General features: G+C 46.9%; 1 protein-coding gene across 2 annotated transcripts in view; it reads left to right on the top strand.

Moving 5' to 3' along the window:
- Nucleotides 1-11,762, top strand: part of ARK2C (arkadia (RNF111) C-terminal like ring finger ubiquitin ligase 2C) — a 74,432-nt gene extending 62,670 nt beyond the window's left edge. Inside the window, exons 3-9 of one of the 2 annotated variants that reach the window (XM_083466145.1) lie at nt 559-594; nt 1,862-1,987; nt 3,071-3,200; nt 5,569-5,673; nt 7,112-7,207; nt 8,329-8,435; nt 9,963-11,762. In XM_083466145.1, the coding sequence (XP_083322271.1) occupies nt 559-594; nt 1,862-1,987; nt 3,071-3,200; nt 5,569-5,673; nt 7,112-7,207; nt 8,329-8,435; nt 9,963-10,080 (718 nt within the window). In that variant the 3' untranslated portion in view covers nt 10,081-11,762. The remainder of the gene's footprint in view (nt 1-558; nt 595-1,861; nt 1,988-3,070; nt 3,201-5,568; nt 5,674-7,111; nt 7,208-8,328; nt 8,436-9,962) is intronic. The other variant, XM_083466144.1, reaches the window with a different exon arrangement.
- Nucleotides 11,763-15,093: the final 3,331 nt, after the last annotated feature.

The raw sequence follows: 15,093 nt of genomic DNA, 5'->3' as shown, positions 1-15,093 counted from the left end.
CCTAAAATCTCGAAACTCTATGCACATCAACAGTATACATAAAATGGGGTCAAACCACAGGGTGTCTGTCTCTAGAACAGTGGTCCCCAATCTTTTTTTGGCCATGCCCCACCTAAGCACCTCTAAAATCCTGACACCCCCCCCCCAGTGACATATAATTCTTATTATTCAAAAAGCGAACTCCTACTCACATGGAGGAAGCCTAAAAGGCCGTTAACTTGGTGTAAACAAGCTTCCAAATTGCCCCCTTTAAAAATCAAATTGCCCCCCGTGGGGCATGTGCCTCGCATTGGGAACCACGGCTCTAGAGTGTCCCTGCTTGGCTAAACTTGAAACCACTGTCTCACTCGAGTACCGGGACCTTCTGTGTAAGCAGCCTCACCCAACCTCCAGATGTTGTCAGACTACAACTCCCAGCATCCCCAGCCAGCATGGCACAATGGTCAGGGTTGCCAGATGCTGTAGAACTTTGGGAGGACACTAGCTTGGGAAAAGCTGTCTTTAATACTTTGTCCAATCTGTGAATACACTCTATTGACTCGAATGCTTTGTCTGCAGGTCACCATTAAGCTCTGTGCAGGCAACTGATCCAGGGTGAGTGAAGATGCGTGTGCATGCACGTGTGCATGCATGAGTTGGTGAGGTGGGCAAGGAAGTGTGACTAAATCTGCAGGCACAGCCCTATTTGCATTCAGTATACTCAGAACATCAGAAGACATGGACCAGCCATGCTTTTTGCCTTCTGCTGTTTATGCAGGAACTCACTGCAAGCTCAGTCAATGGTATCACATCCCATTGAGCTTTGAATATAGGCTTGTGCATGCTTGACAGCCCTCCATCTCGCAGGGTTCCTGAGCACATGATCAGAGCCAGTGTTCACACCATTGGGTTTGTTTTCACAGGCTGAATGTGTGTAGCTCATGAACGATGGGAAAAGGCAATATCTCAATAGTAGAGTGCATGTTTATCATGCAGAAGATCACATGTTCAATTCTGGACATCTCCAGTTATTTATTTTTTAAATCCAGAAGCATGGCTCTCTCTCCCCTGCTGCCCCCCTCCCCCGGAGAGTCATTGCCAGTCAAAACAGACCAACCTTCACCAACTGTGCTCTAGTTGTTATTGAAACCCATCTCCCATCGCCCAGCCTGGTCAAATTGTAGTCCAAGGGCACCCAGTTGGGGAAGGCTAGAGGGCTAGACAATACAGTCATAGCTCTTGTTACGTTTGCCTCAGGTTGCGCATTTTCAGGTTGCGTCCCGCGGCAACCTGGAAGTACCGGAAAGGGTTACTTCTGGGTTTTGCCGCTCGCGTATGCGCAGAAGCAGTGAATCGCGACCTGCGCAAGCGCAGACGCAGGTTGCGTTCTTTTCAGGTTGTGAACGGGCCTCTGGAACGGATCCCGTTCGCAACCAGAGGTACCACCATAAGGGAGGCAAGAACATAAGAATAGCCTGCTGGATCAACCCAATGGCTCGACTAGTCCAGCATTTTGTTCTCACAGTGGCCAATCAGATGCCTGTGGGAAGCCTGCAAACAGGACCCAAACATTTCCCCTCCTGCAGTTTCTGGCAACTGATATGCAGAAGCACTCAGTTTGGATCAAGAGCATAGCCATCATTGCTAGTAGCCATCAATAGCCATTTCCATGAATTTGTCTTGGCTATAATTGCCACCCATGGGAGCAAATTCCATAGTTTTGACCTGGCTGCTTCCTTTGACCCAACCCCGTGCATTCACGGACCCTGAATCAGTTGTCTGAACAGGGTTATCAGTGTTGCTTTGGATGCAGGATTCAGAACTGTGGGTTGGTTGTCAAACATGAGCCTCTTTCGCTCACCTTTCTTCCTCAACCCTGCAGGCGGACTCAGGAGCGTATCTCTGTCCAACCTCATCGGTTACACCCAAGCTTCGAATTTGGCCATCAACTGCAGACTCCTCAACCCATGGGCCCCCAGCCCAGATATTTAGCGGAAGGAACAGACTGGTAAGTCATTCCTTGCTGTGACAACTGGGGTGAAATATGGTGCGGAGAAAGGTGGGGGCGATGCGGGTGGACCGCTCCAGGTGTCATTACCGAGGTGGGTGACATTTGGCGTGCCACACACCTGTGACTCCCGCCTACCCTGAGCCATCAGGGGAAGGGGATTAGTGGCACCACATTTTGCTGCTTTGTTTTGACAGCCCTGCGCTGCCTGGCTGCTGGAGGAGGCATGCAGGCAAGCTCAACAACATAGGCCAAGCAGTCACTAAAAAAAGCTTTGGTGAATCCTTCCCCCAAAAAAGCTCAGCAACTCCTGGCAATGACAATGGGTAGATCACAGCCAGTCTTTTTGTACTCTGAGTAGATCACAGTCTCTTGGGAGTCCAACTGGATTTCAATGTGTGTGGGAGGGGGGATGACAAGAAATTTTCCGTATCGGGTACCACCTGACCTTGCTACACCACTGGGTGAAATAGAAGTCTTGTGATACCAGTTCCCGTGAGGAACGGTTGAAGGAGCTGGGCATGTGTCTAGCATGGAGAATGGAAGACTAACAGGAAACATGATGGCAATGTTCAAATATCTAAACTACTGTGGTGGCCAGTCACATGTCGCTGGGGAAACAAACACCCTCCGTCTGCAGAACATTCAACAATGGAGGCCCGTGCAAGGGGGCAGGGCCGGAAAGGGAGCCAGTGATCAACTACACGTTCGCTCCATAAGACGCACAGACATTTCCCCTTACTTTTTAGGAGGAAAAAGTGCATCTTATGGAGCGAAAAATACGGTAACAATCACACCCTACTTTTTACATTTAATTGGCTGTGCTGTTTTCTCCTTCTCTTGACCACCGGTGCTTCGAAACTCCACAGGGTTAACGTATATACCAACCAAACTATTTGGATGAGTCACTATGCCTCCGGGCTCATGTTCCTTCTATCCGGTGAAAGATATAAAAACAGCATTAGCCATTGGGTTTGAACTCAAAGTGTATGTGTGTTGGGAAGGGGGTGGCGGAATGGGAGACTTTTTATAAAAAAGGTTGCACAACTCCTGAAAGCGATTCGTATTTCTGCACCCTTCCAGGGATCTCAGCGTCGATGCTGGCCTAACTCACAACCAGTTCCAGGTCAGGCCAGTTCCACAACATTATCAGCATTACTTAGCGACACAACGAATGCAGCATTTCCCCCGGAACACGTCCTCAACGCAGATGGTAAGCGAAGCGGGAGTTGCTGGGGGCCAGCTTGAAGCCTGGCTTAGACTAACAGCATGGTAACCAGAACCTGGTGGTGGAGCACATTCTCTGCGTGCAGAAAGCCCCAAATACTATCCCTAGCATTTCCAGCTCAAGTGTGCTGGTCCTGAGGGTTAACTGTGCGGTGAGGTCCGAGTCTAGTCCAAGGTCGAGGGTGCGGTATGGAGGCTGTCCGTCAAAGCTGAAGCCAGGTCCAAGGCAGGGAGTCGGATGAGGTCAGGAACTCTGGCAGAAGAGCAGGACAGGGTGCAGGCAGGAACAGGCTACCAACAATGTAGTTCTCGCAACCTGGGACTGGGCTGGCTGGCTTTTATCTACCCCCGAGGCATAGGGCGGCCCCGGTCCACAGGTGATTCGCCTCTCCTGGCCTGGAGGCGAGCACTCCTCCTGCGAGAACTTAGTTCCCTCCGCCTCTCTGCCCTGAGCCTCTGCAGCTCAGGAGAGGATGGAGGGTTACCGGACCCAGAGGCAACCTCCTCTTCCCCTGATGGGGCTGAGAGTGGAGCACTTGCAGACAATCGGTCCTCCATCCCCTCAGGAGCCAGAGCAGACTCAGCTGGTGCCTGCATCTGAGGGTCCAGCACAGGTGAGGACCCTTCAGGCTCAAGCCCCAGCCCCGGCTCAGCTGGTTCTGGAGGCGGGGACTCCTGTGCAGGCTGGTATCCCTCAGGTTCAGCCTCCGAGTCTGAATCCCAGGCCATCACATCATGGCTCATTTGATCCTTGAGAGCCATCGCCAGTCACCTTAGGCGATACCAGCCTATAACGGCCAGTGGTCTGACTCTGCTTAAGGGAGCTTAATGAGTTCTTAATCTGTTCTTGGGCTGCTTGAATGAATGATGCTTCCCAGCTTCGAAATACAAAACTCGACAGCTCATAGGGCTAGCATCTGAATGTTCTTACCCGGCTCAGATTTCTGCCTCTCTCCTGCCCCAACCCCCCATTTCCTCTCACCCAATCTTCTCTTTTTGCTGCTTTGGTAATAGTGTTGGGATGGCAGGAGATACTACCCCATCTCTCCCCTTACCACTCTGTGAGCAGCCTGGCATGCAAGATTGGGCTGCTCACAACACTCACCTCTGAGTTCTTCTCTGGCTCAGATTTTAATCTGTGCTGGAGAAGTACCGTATTTTTCACTCTATAAGACGCACCCAACCATAAGACGCACCTAATTTAGAGGAGGAGAACAAGGAAAAAAAATTCTCTCCCTCTCTGCTCAGCGCCTCTCCAGCAAAGTGGGAGGAGAAATGGAAGGGGCTCTGTTTCTCCTCCTGCTTCGCTGAAGGAGCACTCCGTAGCTTTCCCTCTCTGCGCAGCGCCCCTTCAGCGAAGCGGCAGCAGAAACGGAGCCCCTTCAATTTCTCCCCCCACTTCGCTGAAGGGGCGCTGCACAGAGAGAAAGCTGCGCAGCGCCTCTCCAGCGATGCAAAGCCAGGAGAGCAAGAGGGATTGGTGCGCACTGATCCCTCTCACTCTCCTGGCTTCAGAGAAAGCTGCACAGCATGCATTCGCTTCGTAAGATGCACACACATTTCCCCTTACTTTTTAGGAGGGGAAAAGTACGTTTTATAGCACGAAAAATACGGTAGTCAACGTCTCTCTCCTACCCTGCCTCCCGTGTGGGGGCGCCCTGTCCCCTCTTTCAATCTCTGGCACTGGACATGCACCAATGCTTGGGAACTAAGCTACAGTAGTGTTGGGAAACATAGTTTCCCCATTGCTACTGACGCATTCCCATGCAGAAAATGCTCCGTGCCTTAAAAACCAGCATATCAGGAAAAAGGCTATGCCAGAACCCTTCTTCCTGACATGTTAGTTTTCTATGCGGAGGTGACAGGAACATTTAATCATGTGATTTCTCCATCTGCCATTTGGAGTGGTACAGTCCAGGGATGGTTTTACGACACAATCTGCTGTCTGTGTAGACCGGGCCTGAGTCACTGTCTGGGGGAAGGCAGTCAAAATACAGGCGTCTATCATTCCTGTCAGCTGATTGCTAGTTAGGAGCCGGCACTGTGGGAGGCAATTCTTTCTGAATGGATAACCCGACAGCTTTAGCAGAAATGATTGCTACAGCTGGTTGGGTTCGTTTACACAAGTGCTTGAAGAACAACTTGCATCGCTGACTGCAGAATTGTACCCTAATAATCTGAAATAATGTTGGGTGATCCAATCTAGCAGATAATCTTCCTTTGAATTAACCCTTTTCAAAGGCCATTAAGCCTTATTTTGAATACTACTACTACTACTAGCAAACACTTACTTACTTACTTACTTACTTACTTACTTACTTACTTACTTACTTATTTTGCACAATGCCTCACAGGTTGTTCATGAAATTAGAAACTACCCATATCCTCAGCTTCAGCTACTTGCTCTTCAGGGACTGAATCCAAACAGACACACGTCCGCTGTGAGGGAAAGTTATGAAGTAAGTGCTCCCAGCTTCAATGACCCTCTGGACCTTTCCCCCTGCAGGATCTGTATCCATTTATTCATTCAGCCACTATGGCCTTACTCTCATGTAACTGTAAGCCATAAACAGGGCCGGCCCTATGATGAAGCAGAGTGAGGCAGCTGCCTCAGGTGACAGACGCTGGGGTGTGGGGAATGGCCAGAGCTGTGAGTCCCCCATGGCTACTCTGTACTCTCTAGATTAGCCCGATACCCTCAACTAAAGTGGAAGACATGCCCTTTCACCTGTATTGGAGTAAAATTCAACTCCCAGTCCAATTAGCTTCTGTATGTGCTTTCGGGGTTGGGCGCCATCTTGTCCTTTGCCTCAGGCAGCAAAATGTTTTGAGCAGGCCCTGCCAATAAATGACGGCTTATTGCAAACGAGTCGTGTGCTGATGTGCACTGCTGAATCACATCCATCCCCCTCTTTCCTGTGTCATGCTGGGAAGACACAAGTCAGAGTTAGGTGCAAATCAGCACTTGTGATTTGCTCACTCAAAACAAGCCACAGGCAGAAGCTCAGGTTTCTTCTTGAGTTATCTCTCCTGGCTTGGATTTTTGGGGGGTCGAATGCCAAAGTGGGCATGATCAAAGTATAGAAGTGGGCATAGGGAGAACTGCCACTCTTAACAGCCGCCTTTCCGAAGGCTTTGCAGCCACCTATTCTACACTATTTTGTAAAGTATTAGTAATTGGTTATTAAGTTTGGTTTTTGAAAAGTTTTAAAAATTAAAGGAGCAATTTGAGGGGGAGTTTGGAGAGCCCCTCCCTCAAAGTATCACAGGGTCAGTCAAGAATAATAATAATATTACATTAATAATAATTTATTATTTATTATTTATACCCCACCCATCTGACTCGATTTCCCCAGCCATTCTGGGTGACTTCCAACAGAATATTAAAATACAATAGTCTATTAAACATTAAAAGCTTCCCTAAACAGGCCTGCCTTCGGATGTATAGAGAGAGAGAGAGAGAGAGAGAGAGAGAGAGAGAGAGAGGGAGGGAGGGAGGGAGGGAGGGACAGGGGAGAGAGAAAGATTTGGAGGGGCTTTGGGGCAATAAAACATTTTTGGCATTACAGCGTCACAGCAAGGGATCTAGAAGAGCAGTCAGTATTACACACACACACACACACACACACACCCCTGATGCAAAAAATATTGAGTGAGATAAGACCAATTATTTGACTTCATATCAGTCAAACTTCCTGTATATTCCCATTTTGAAAGTCATTTTATTTCCTGTGACTTTAAAAATAAACCTGTTTAAAAATAAACCTTCTTTGGACCAGTAAGAGGCAGGGAAAGGGTGGGGAGATGAGGATTCTGGGTCTGCCATCTCAGATGGCTAACAGGTGGCTATTTGAAAGGTCTCCTGTTCATTCCTTTCTCTTTCCTCCCTCTTTTCAGGAGCTTTTGCAACTGGAAGACAGGCTGGGCAGTGTGAACAGGGGGGCCGTCCAGAACACCATTGAACGGTTCACTTTCCCACACAAATACAAGAAGGTAAGAGTTGGAAGAACATCTCATCCTACCAGAATTGACACTAGGCGCTGACCATTCTTGGAGGCAAGGCTGATGCTGGCTACAACTTTTTTAATTGCAAAAGTAGATGAAATTTGCAGGCATAACAGCCGCCTTACCATCACTGGATTAAGCCTGACAAATCGTAGGCAGACAACAACCATACAACCAAGCCAAAAAACAACCATTGTTTTTTCAATACAGGGCATCTTCAAAAATTGATTATTATTTTTTAAAAAGGCAATCAACAAGTCTTTAACTTTTCATTTTAAGAATGAACAGGTGTGGATGCAACACAATCTTTGCCCTCTATGAATTTGCCTAAAATCAGTGGCTACCACATCTTGTAGCAATAAATTCCATACATTAATTGTAAGCGTGTAAAGAACAAGTACTGCCAAACTGTTTCACGCTGGATGACTCTGAATTATAATATTCTGAAGGAAAGAGACTAAAATGTATTTTTCTGCCTACTTTATCTGCATCATCTATTTGTTCTGTGGGTTCATATGTACAAATCTGGGCTGCTTGGAAAGGAGTAGTAGTAGTAGTAGTAGTAGTAGTAGTAGTAATGACAATAATTTATTTTAAGTCTTCACATAAACTCCTGCACTGACTGGTATTTTGTTATGAGCAATGGGTCTTAATGGAGGCATCAGCTTCTGAGAGAACCGGTGATGTCTTTGACATGTTACCTGTGTATGACCTTAAAACTCTTCGCTCCAGGTGACAGGTTGCGACACACACATCCATCAACCTCTCTTTCCCATGGAGACAGGCGGAGTGCTAACTAGATTCAACATCCATAGAGTTTTCAACAGGGCAGGTTTCCCTAAACTGAATGTGCCCAGTGAGGGCATTGGTTAAGCCAGGTATCCCCAACCTTTGGCCCTCCAGATGTTCCAGACTACAATTCCCATCATTCCTGACCACTGGTCCTGTTAGCTAGGGATCATGGGAGTTGTAGGCGAAAACATATGGAGAGCCACAGGTTGGGGAGGCCTGGGTTAAACTCTTTGCCATCTAAATCCCCACCTGCTCCTGAAGGCCTTGAGGCGGCCATCTTGTGTAATACTGTGATCTTTCCTTGACCTTCTTGACAGAGGAGACCGCAGGAAATCAAAGCAGTAAAGGAAGATGGGGAAGAGTCAGACACCGATGAGAAATGCACAATCTGTCTCTCGATGCTGGAAGATGGAGAGGATGTGAGGTATAACTATTCTCCAAAGGGATTCTGAGTGAAATCTTTCTTATGTTCCTTCTCCATCTACCTCACCCCACCTCAGAGTTTCTTCACTTTCATTCTTTGCTTGCTGGTCTGGGTTTCGCAAACTCCCCCTCCACAACACAGATATATATTGCCTCTGAGCAAATCAAGACGTCGGTCCTCATGAACTAAACAACTAGAGGTTTATAACTAGGGTTCCTGATGGGGTTGTCTAAGGCCTTATAGCACCTCAGGGCTTCTGTCTCATCTGAAGGCAGCCCTGTTTAGGGAAGCTTTTAATGTTTAATAGGTTATTGTATTTTAGTGTTCTGTTGGAAGCCGCCCAGAGTGGCTGGGGAAACCCAGCCAGATGGGCGGGGTATAAATAATAATAATAATAATAATAATAAATAATAATAATTATACCTCTAAGAACCACCTGCCTCCAATTCTGTATCCATTTTGAGCAGGGCGGGTTCCAGGTTTAATGGAATGGGATTTGTCTTGCATCAGTGGGCACCTGGCTACCTTACCAGGTGACAGGAACAAGTGCTGGAGAGCTGCCATTTTCATTTTCCACAATTCCCCTAGACACAACACCACTCCTATGCACTGTGGGGAAATCAGACGGTAGTCCTTGACTAGAGCACCAGTTTCAAGGAGGGGGACGCGGGTGGTGCTGTGGTCTAAACCACTGAGCCTCTTGGGCTTGCTGATCAGAAGGTCGGCGGTTCGAATCCCTGTGATGGGGTGAGCTCCAGTTGCTCTGTCCCAGCTCCTGCCAACCTAGCAGTTCGTAAGCATGCCAGTGCAAGTAGATAAATAGGTACCACTGCGGCGGGAAGCTAAATGGCGTTACCATGCGCTGCTCTGGTTTCCGTCACAGTGTTTCATTGCACCAGAAGCAGTTTAGTCCTGTTGGCTACATGACCTGGAAAGCTGTCTGTGGACAAACTCCGGCTCCCTTGGCCTGAAAGAGAGATGAGCGCCACAACCCCATAGTCACCTTTGACTGGACTTAAGCGTCCAGGGGTTCTTTAAAGGTAAAGGGACCCCTGACCTTTAGGTCCAGTTGTGGCTGACTCTGGGGTTGCGGCGCTCATCTCGCTTTATTGGCCAAGGGAGCCGGCATACAGCTTCCAGGTCATGTGGCCAGCATGACTAAGCCGCTTCTGGCAAACCAGAGCAGCGCACGGAAACGCCGGTTACCTTCCCGCCGGAGCGGTACCTATTTATCTACTTGCACTTTGACGTGCTTTCGAACTGCTAGGTTGGCAGGAGCAGGGACAGAGCAATGGGAACTCACCCCGTCGCGGGGATTCGAACCGCCGACCTTCTGATCGGCAAGCCCTAGGCCCAGTGGTTTAACCCACAGCGCCACCCGTGTCCTTTAAGGAGGAGCTTAGGGCAGGCATCAGCTGTGGGCATCAGCCATTGTGCTGAGGCCCCAGCCGTTGCACAAAGGTGCACATGATGGCGCCAGGCTCAGTCTCGACCTCTTGCCCAGATAACAAACCTTCTGTTTTCCAGGCGTTTACCTTGTATGCATCTGTTTCACCAAGTGTGTGTGGACCAGTGGCTCGCGACCAGCAAGAAATGCCCTATCTGCCGAGTGGACATTGAAACACAGCTCGGGTCCGACAGCTGAGAGGAGAACCACCTCTGGGGATGTGTCCTCTTTTCCTTTCCTTTTCTTGGTCCTTCCTGGGGCGTCGCAGCCCCTTTGCAGCAAACGTTTTGCCTTTCTGAGCCATTTGATTTTGTGTGTGTGTGTGAAGAAAGCCTGCAAGCACATTCGCAAATTATTTTAAAAAAATAAAAATTAAATTAATTTTTAAAAAGAAGAAGAAGAGGAAGACGAAAATGAGGAAGACAGAAAAGATGATGATGGTGATGATGAAGAAGAAGAGTTGGTGGTTTATAATATCTAGAGGTAGGAGGAGATCTGGGACACCTTGCTGACTGCGAAGCATGGGTATACGCAGCTAGAAAGCCGGCGGGAAGAGTTAGTTGTGGGAAGGACGGTACATAATGTTCCTAGTTATGGCCTCTCAATCCTGCTTCTCAAAAGGATTGTATATAATATACCTCTTGAATAAGTAGAAACACATTAGGGGTTCTTTAGCTATTTCTATGGATGGCTTCCAGAGCATGTACGCTTAAAGAAATGTCGTCTTTTGATGCCCTGTCATCTTGTGGTGGGTCTGTTGCTATTAACCTAATCTGCACCAAGCATCGCATTGGGGGCTTTTGTTATCTTTTTGTTTTTCCATAAGGTTCCTTACTTTGGTGCCTGGCTGAAACATTATTGGGGGGTGGGGAGGGAATGGGACACAAAGACACAAGAGTAAAGTTCTTGCCTTGCTTGGGTGAAAACAGGAAAAACCAAAATCCTGTTTACGCTGAAAAAAGCAAAAGAAATATATATATATTCTTTTCCCTAAGCAGCATTTGACGCGGGAAAAGATTGCGGTGGGGTAGGAAATTAAAGAAAATGAGGGAAAGTGGAAATTGGAAGGAAATTTGGGGGTTGGGAGAAAAGAGCGGGAAACTGTTTTCCTGCTTATCTGCTGGTGCTGGACATGATACAAGCCCAGGATGAATTTCGCTTCCTTCTGCTGGGTCTGAACGATGGGTCTCCCAAGGAAGAATTAGAACATCTCTCCACAAGCCACAGGCTTAGCCTACTTCTCCTTCAGAAAAAGACATATTATTAATTTGACACTCTCCCTTTTGGATCAATGGAACCATTTCCTGCCTCTTTTAAAAACAACATGGCAGCCATTTGATTGTCAGTAGGCAGAGCGGTCCTTTTAACCCTGAAGGGCTCTTTCGGCTCTCTATCTTGTGACTGGGAGGAGGAAGCCATCTTCATCTGGTCTTGTGCATGAGTTGGATAGATGGCTTAAGCTCCTAGTTTTGCTAGTAGAATACGCTGTCTTTGGTAACTGGTCGGGGTGAGTCTGAAAGGCCACAGGAAATAGATTCTGCCATCTCTTGGCAACACAATAAGCACAAGCCCTGCTCTCCAAAGCATGGAGAACGGGGCCTAAAGACCACATCTTGCCTGTTCTACCTTAAATTCTTGCACAAAAGCTACATGGGAAGTTTCTCATCAAATCCCATAGAACTCTTCCAGAAATATTCCCCCACCTCGCTCTCTCAGGATCTCAGAGACTGAAGGAACGGCAGGGGCTAACTGAGCAAAATCTTCCACTTTTCTTCCAGATCTTTGCACTGTCTACCGTGTGTCTGTGTGTGTGGTGTGTGTGTGTGTGTGTGTTTAGAGAGGTTTTAGCACTCAAGACAAACCCTGCATTACTTATTTTTCAAGTGGCTAGCTATTGGCTGTGCTCTTCCAAAAGAGCCTTATAGCTGCAAATTAAATAAAGGGGAAAGGAGAAATTCAGTCCAAATTTACACGGTGAAAGCCTTTTTGATACATGGAATATTTTGAACACGGACAACATTTCAGGTTCCCGGAAAACATGAGAATGATCCTCTGGACTTGGGAGGCAAATGTGTGATTGCACATGCAAATACTGTATGTTTGCGTGTGCATATATAGTTATTATGTCCTGAAACTGGTTTTCAGGCTGTTGACTGCATAATATGCACGTAATGTAGCTAAGTTGGGCAGTCTCCACTGAAGGAGCATTCCACAACCTTAGCAGAACGGGGAATGTTGTGTGCAATCTGCGGTTCAGGAAGAGGAATGAGGGTCAGGATGAATTCAGCCTTTCCTGATCTCTTTTCCTCACCAAGCAGCTGACCAGCGGAATGACAGCTTCCTTTACAAAACTTTCACCACACAGCAGAGGAGCCAACACTTAGGGGCCATGGGGGCTCCAGCCCCCAGAATAAAACATTTGCGGGGGCTAGGCTCCCACAAAGTTAATGGGCATTCCCATTTAAATGGTGTGTGTGATTAATTATGTGGGATGGGGCTGTCCTGGGCCCCCACAATATTTTATTCAAGTTGGCGCCCCACAGGCCCACATACTGCAAACACTCGCTTGGTTTTTGACTTGTATATTTAAACCGGTCTCAAACTGGTCTAAAACAGAAGGCCCTGCCCCACTGGTAAAACCACTTTTGCATGCCTGTTCAATATACTTTGTAGCAGATACAGATAGGTAGCTGTGTTGGTCTGCCATAGTCAAAATAAAAAAATTCCTTCCAGTAGCACCTTAAAGACCAACTAAGTTAGTTCTTGGTATGAGCTTTCGTGTGCATGCACACTTCTTCAGATACACTGAAACAGAAGTTGCCAGATCCTTCTATATAGTGAGAAGGTGGGGAGGGGTATTACTCAGAAGGGTGGTGGGAATGGGAGATTGGCAGATAGCTGAGATGAGCCTGTTGACGACTCTTAACGACTGCAATAGGTCTTACAGGAAAAGGCAAGGGGTGAGAAGGTGAGAAATGGCTTAGTCATGTATAATGAGATAAGAATCCAATGTCTCTGTTCAGACTCTGTATCTGCCAATCTCCCATTCCCACCACCCTTCTGAGTAATACCCCTCCCCACCTTCTCTCTATATAGAAGGATCTGGCAACTTCTGTTTCAGTGTATCTGAAGAAGTGTGCATGCACACGAAAGCTCATACCAAGAACTAACTTAGTTGGTCTTTAAGGTGCTACTGGAAGGAATTTTTTTACTTTGTAGCAGAGTCCTTGGCCCATGCACTCATGATAGCGGTTCCTGGGGGCTCCTTGAGCGGGGACCATAGCTGTCAACTTTTCCCTTTTCTTGCGAGGAATCCTATTCAGAATAAGGGAATTTCCTTTAAAAAAGGGAAAGGTTGACAGCTATGCTGGGGACCATCATAGGTATTTTATGCCCTTCCATTTTAGGCCTGAACCCAGGATGGGCTATAGCACAAAACATACAAAACAAGTGAATATCATTTAAAAAAACACATTTCAATATAGATTTTTCAAAAAATAATAATGCGAAAACAACATTATGAAAACTGGTCCTTTGAATCAGCGGCTTACTTGAGGGTTCAGAAGTGAGAGAGGCTGATGGCCCGGTTCATAAGCTCATTTTTGTGTGCTATTTTTACTACGGTGCATTTTTCTCATCCGCTGACCTTTACAGATCAAGCTAGCTATAGGGTGATCTTTTCTTCCCGCTTGGCCAGAAGCACCAGTATTTTAAAAGGCTTGCTAGATGCCCAATTCATTCAGGATGAAAACAGCCTCCTGGACCTGTTTGCAAAAGTACAAATTTATATATACTGTATATATGAATGAAACTCCCCACCTCCAAAAAAAAGAAAGAAAGAAAAGAAAAGAAAAAGAAAAAAGAAAAAGAAAAAGCTTGAGATGCTTTCTAACTGTCAGTGGGTGGAAACAGAGAGATTAGAATCCTGAGCAGCTGCGCTCCGCACTGGTTCCTGGGAAAAACTTGGCTGCAAATGAGCCATTTGTCCATGCAGCCTTTAAATCTGAAAAGGGTGGGTGGACTGCAAGATTTAATCGATTAATCAGTCAAAGGTGTTTGATAAGATTAAAAGTTGCAGCTTCATTAATGAAGCACCCGGCAGTGGCGTAGCGTGGGTTGTCAGCACCCAGGGCAAGGCAAGTAATTTGCGCCCCCTAACCCGTGGATTTGCGCCCCCTAACCCTAACCCCCAGATGTTGCGTCCGGCGCGTCCGGCCCCCCCTGCACCCCCACGCTACGCCACTGGCACCCGGCGATGATGATTGCCACTTACCGTATTTTTCGCTCTATAAGACTCACTTTTTCCCTCCTAAAAAGTAAGGGGAAATGTGTGTGGGTCTTATGGAGCGAATGCAGGCTGTGCAGCTATCACAGAAGTCAGAACAGCAAGAGGGATTGCTGCTTTCGCTGCGCAGCAATTCCTCTTGCTGTTCTGGATTCTGGGATTCAGAATATTTTTTTTCTTGTTTTCCTCCTCCAAAAACTAGGTGCGTCTTATAGAGCGAAAAATACGGTAATTATTTAATTATTCATTTGAATTATTTCTACAGAAACTGGGAGTAGCAGGGAGCACCTTAGATTAGGTACATCCTCACCTTAGCTGCTTCTACTGCCTCCTGTGACAAGTGATGGGGAAAGCATAAACTCTTGATAAAAGCGGCATGGTTTTATTTGCAGACAAGGTTTTTTTTTTTTGCAGATTGCAATGATAAATGAATTGATTAAGTCGTCTAAAACTCACATGGTGATTCAACCAATTTTGCTTTTATTGGGTGACAACCTAAAAACAATGATAATTTCATCCTCCTCTGAAAATGTAAAGTTCAATTCAAGAGTACAATTTTTTGCAGTAATAAATATTTCAATCCCCTTGTCACAAGAGGCAGTGATTTAAGCGGAGGCTCGCGCCCTTTCTGTCTTTTGCCTGGCAGTCCTCTGGAGGATCAAAAGAAACAAGCGTGATCCCACTTGCCTTGATACATTTTTAATACTCTGAGGCAACAAAGGAAAAATAACAAGCTCCCCTTGTGCACATTTTTCTATTACCAAAAGGACTTCAATACGAGTGGGGTCCCACAAATGTTTGCAGAAATATTTGTTCTCAATTCAGACCTTCTTGCCATTTTGCCCCCGTCCCTTCGTAACAACCACACATTGCCTCTCCTGTCTTTAGCTCCTATGTGCTGGTGCCTTTTTTTGAGCAGTTAGAAT

Source organism: Podarcis liolepis, assembly GCF_965112155.1.
Source record: "Podarcis liolepis genome assembly, chromosome: 11".
NCBI classification, from domain to species: Eukaryota; Metazoa; Chordata; class Lepidosauria; order Squamata; family Lacertidae; genus Podarcis; species Podarcis liolepis.
Note: the sequence above shows the minus strand (reverse complement) of the source record. Positions and strands in the feature narration are given on the sequence as shown.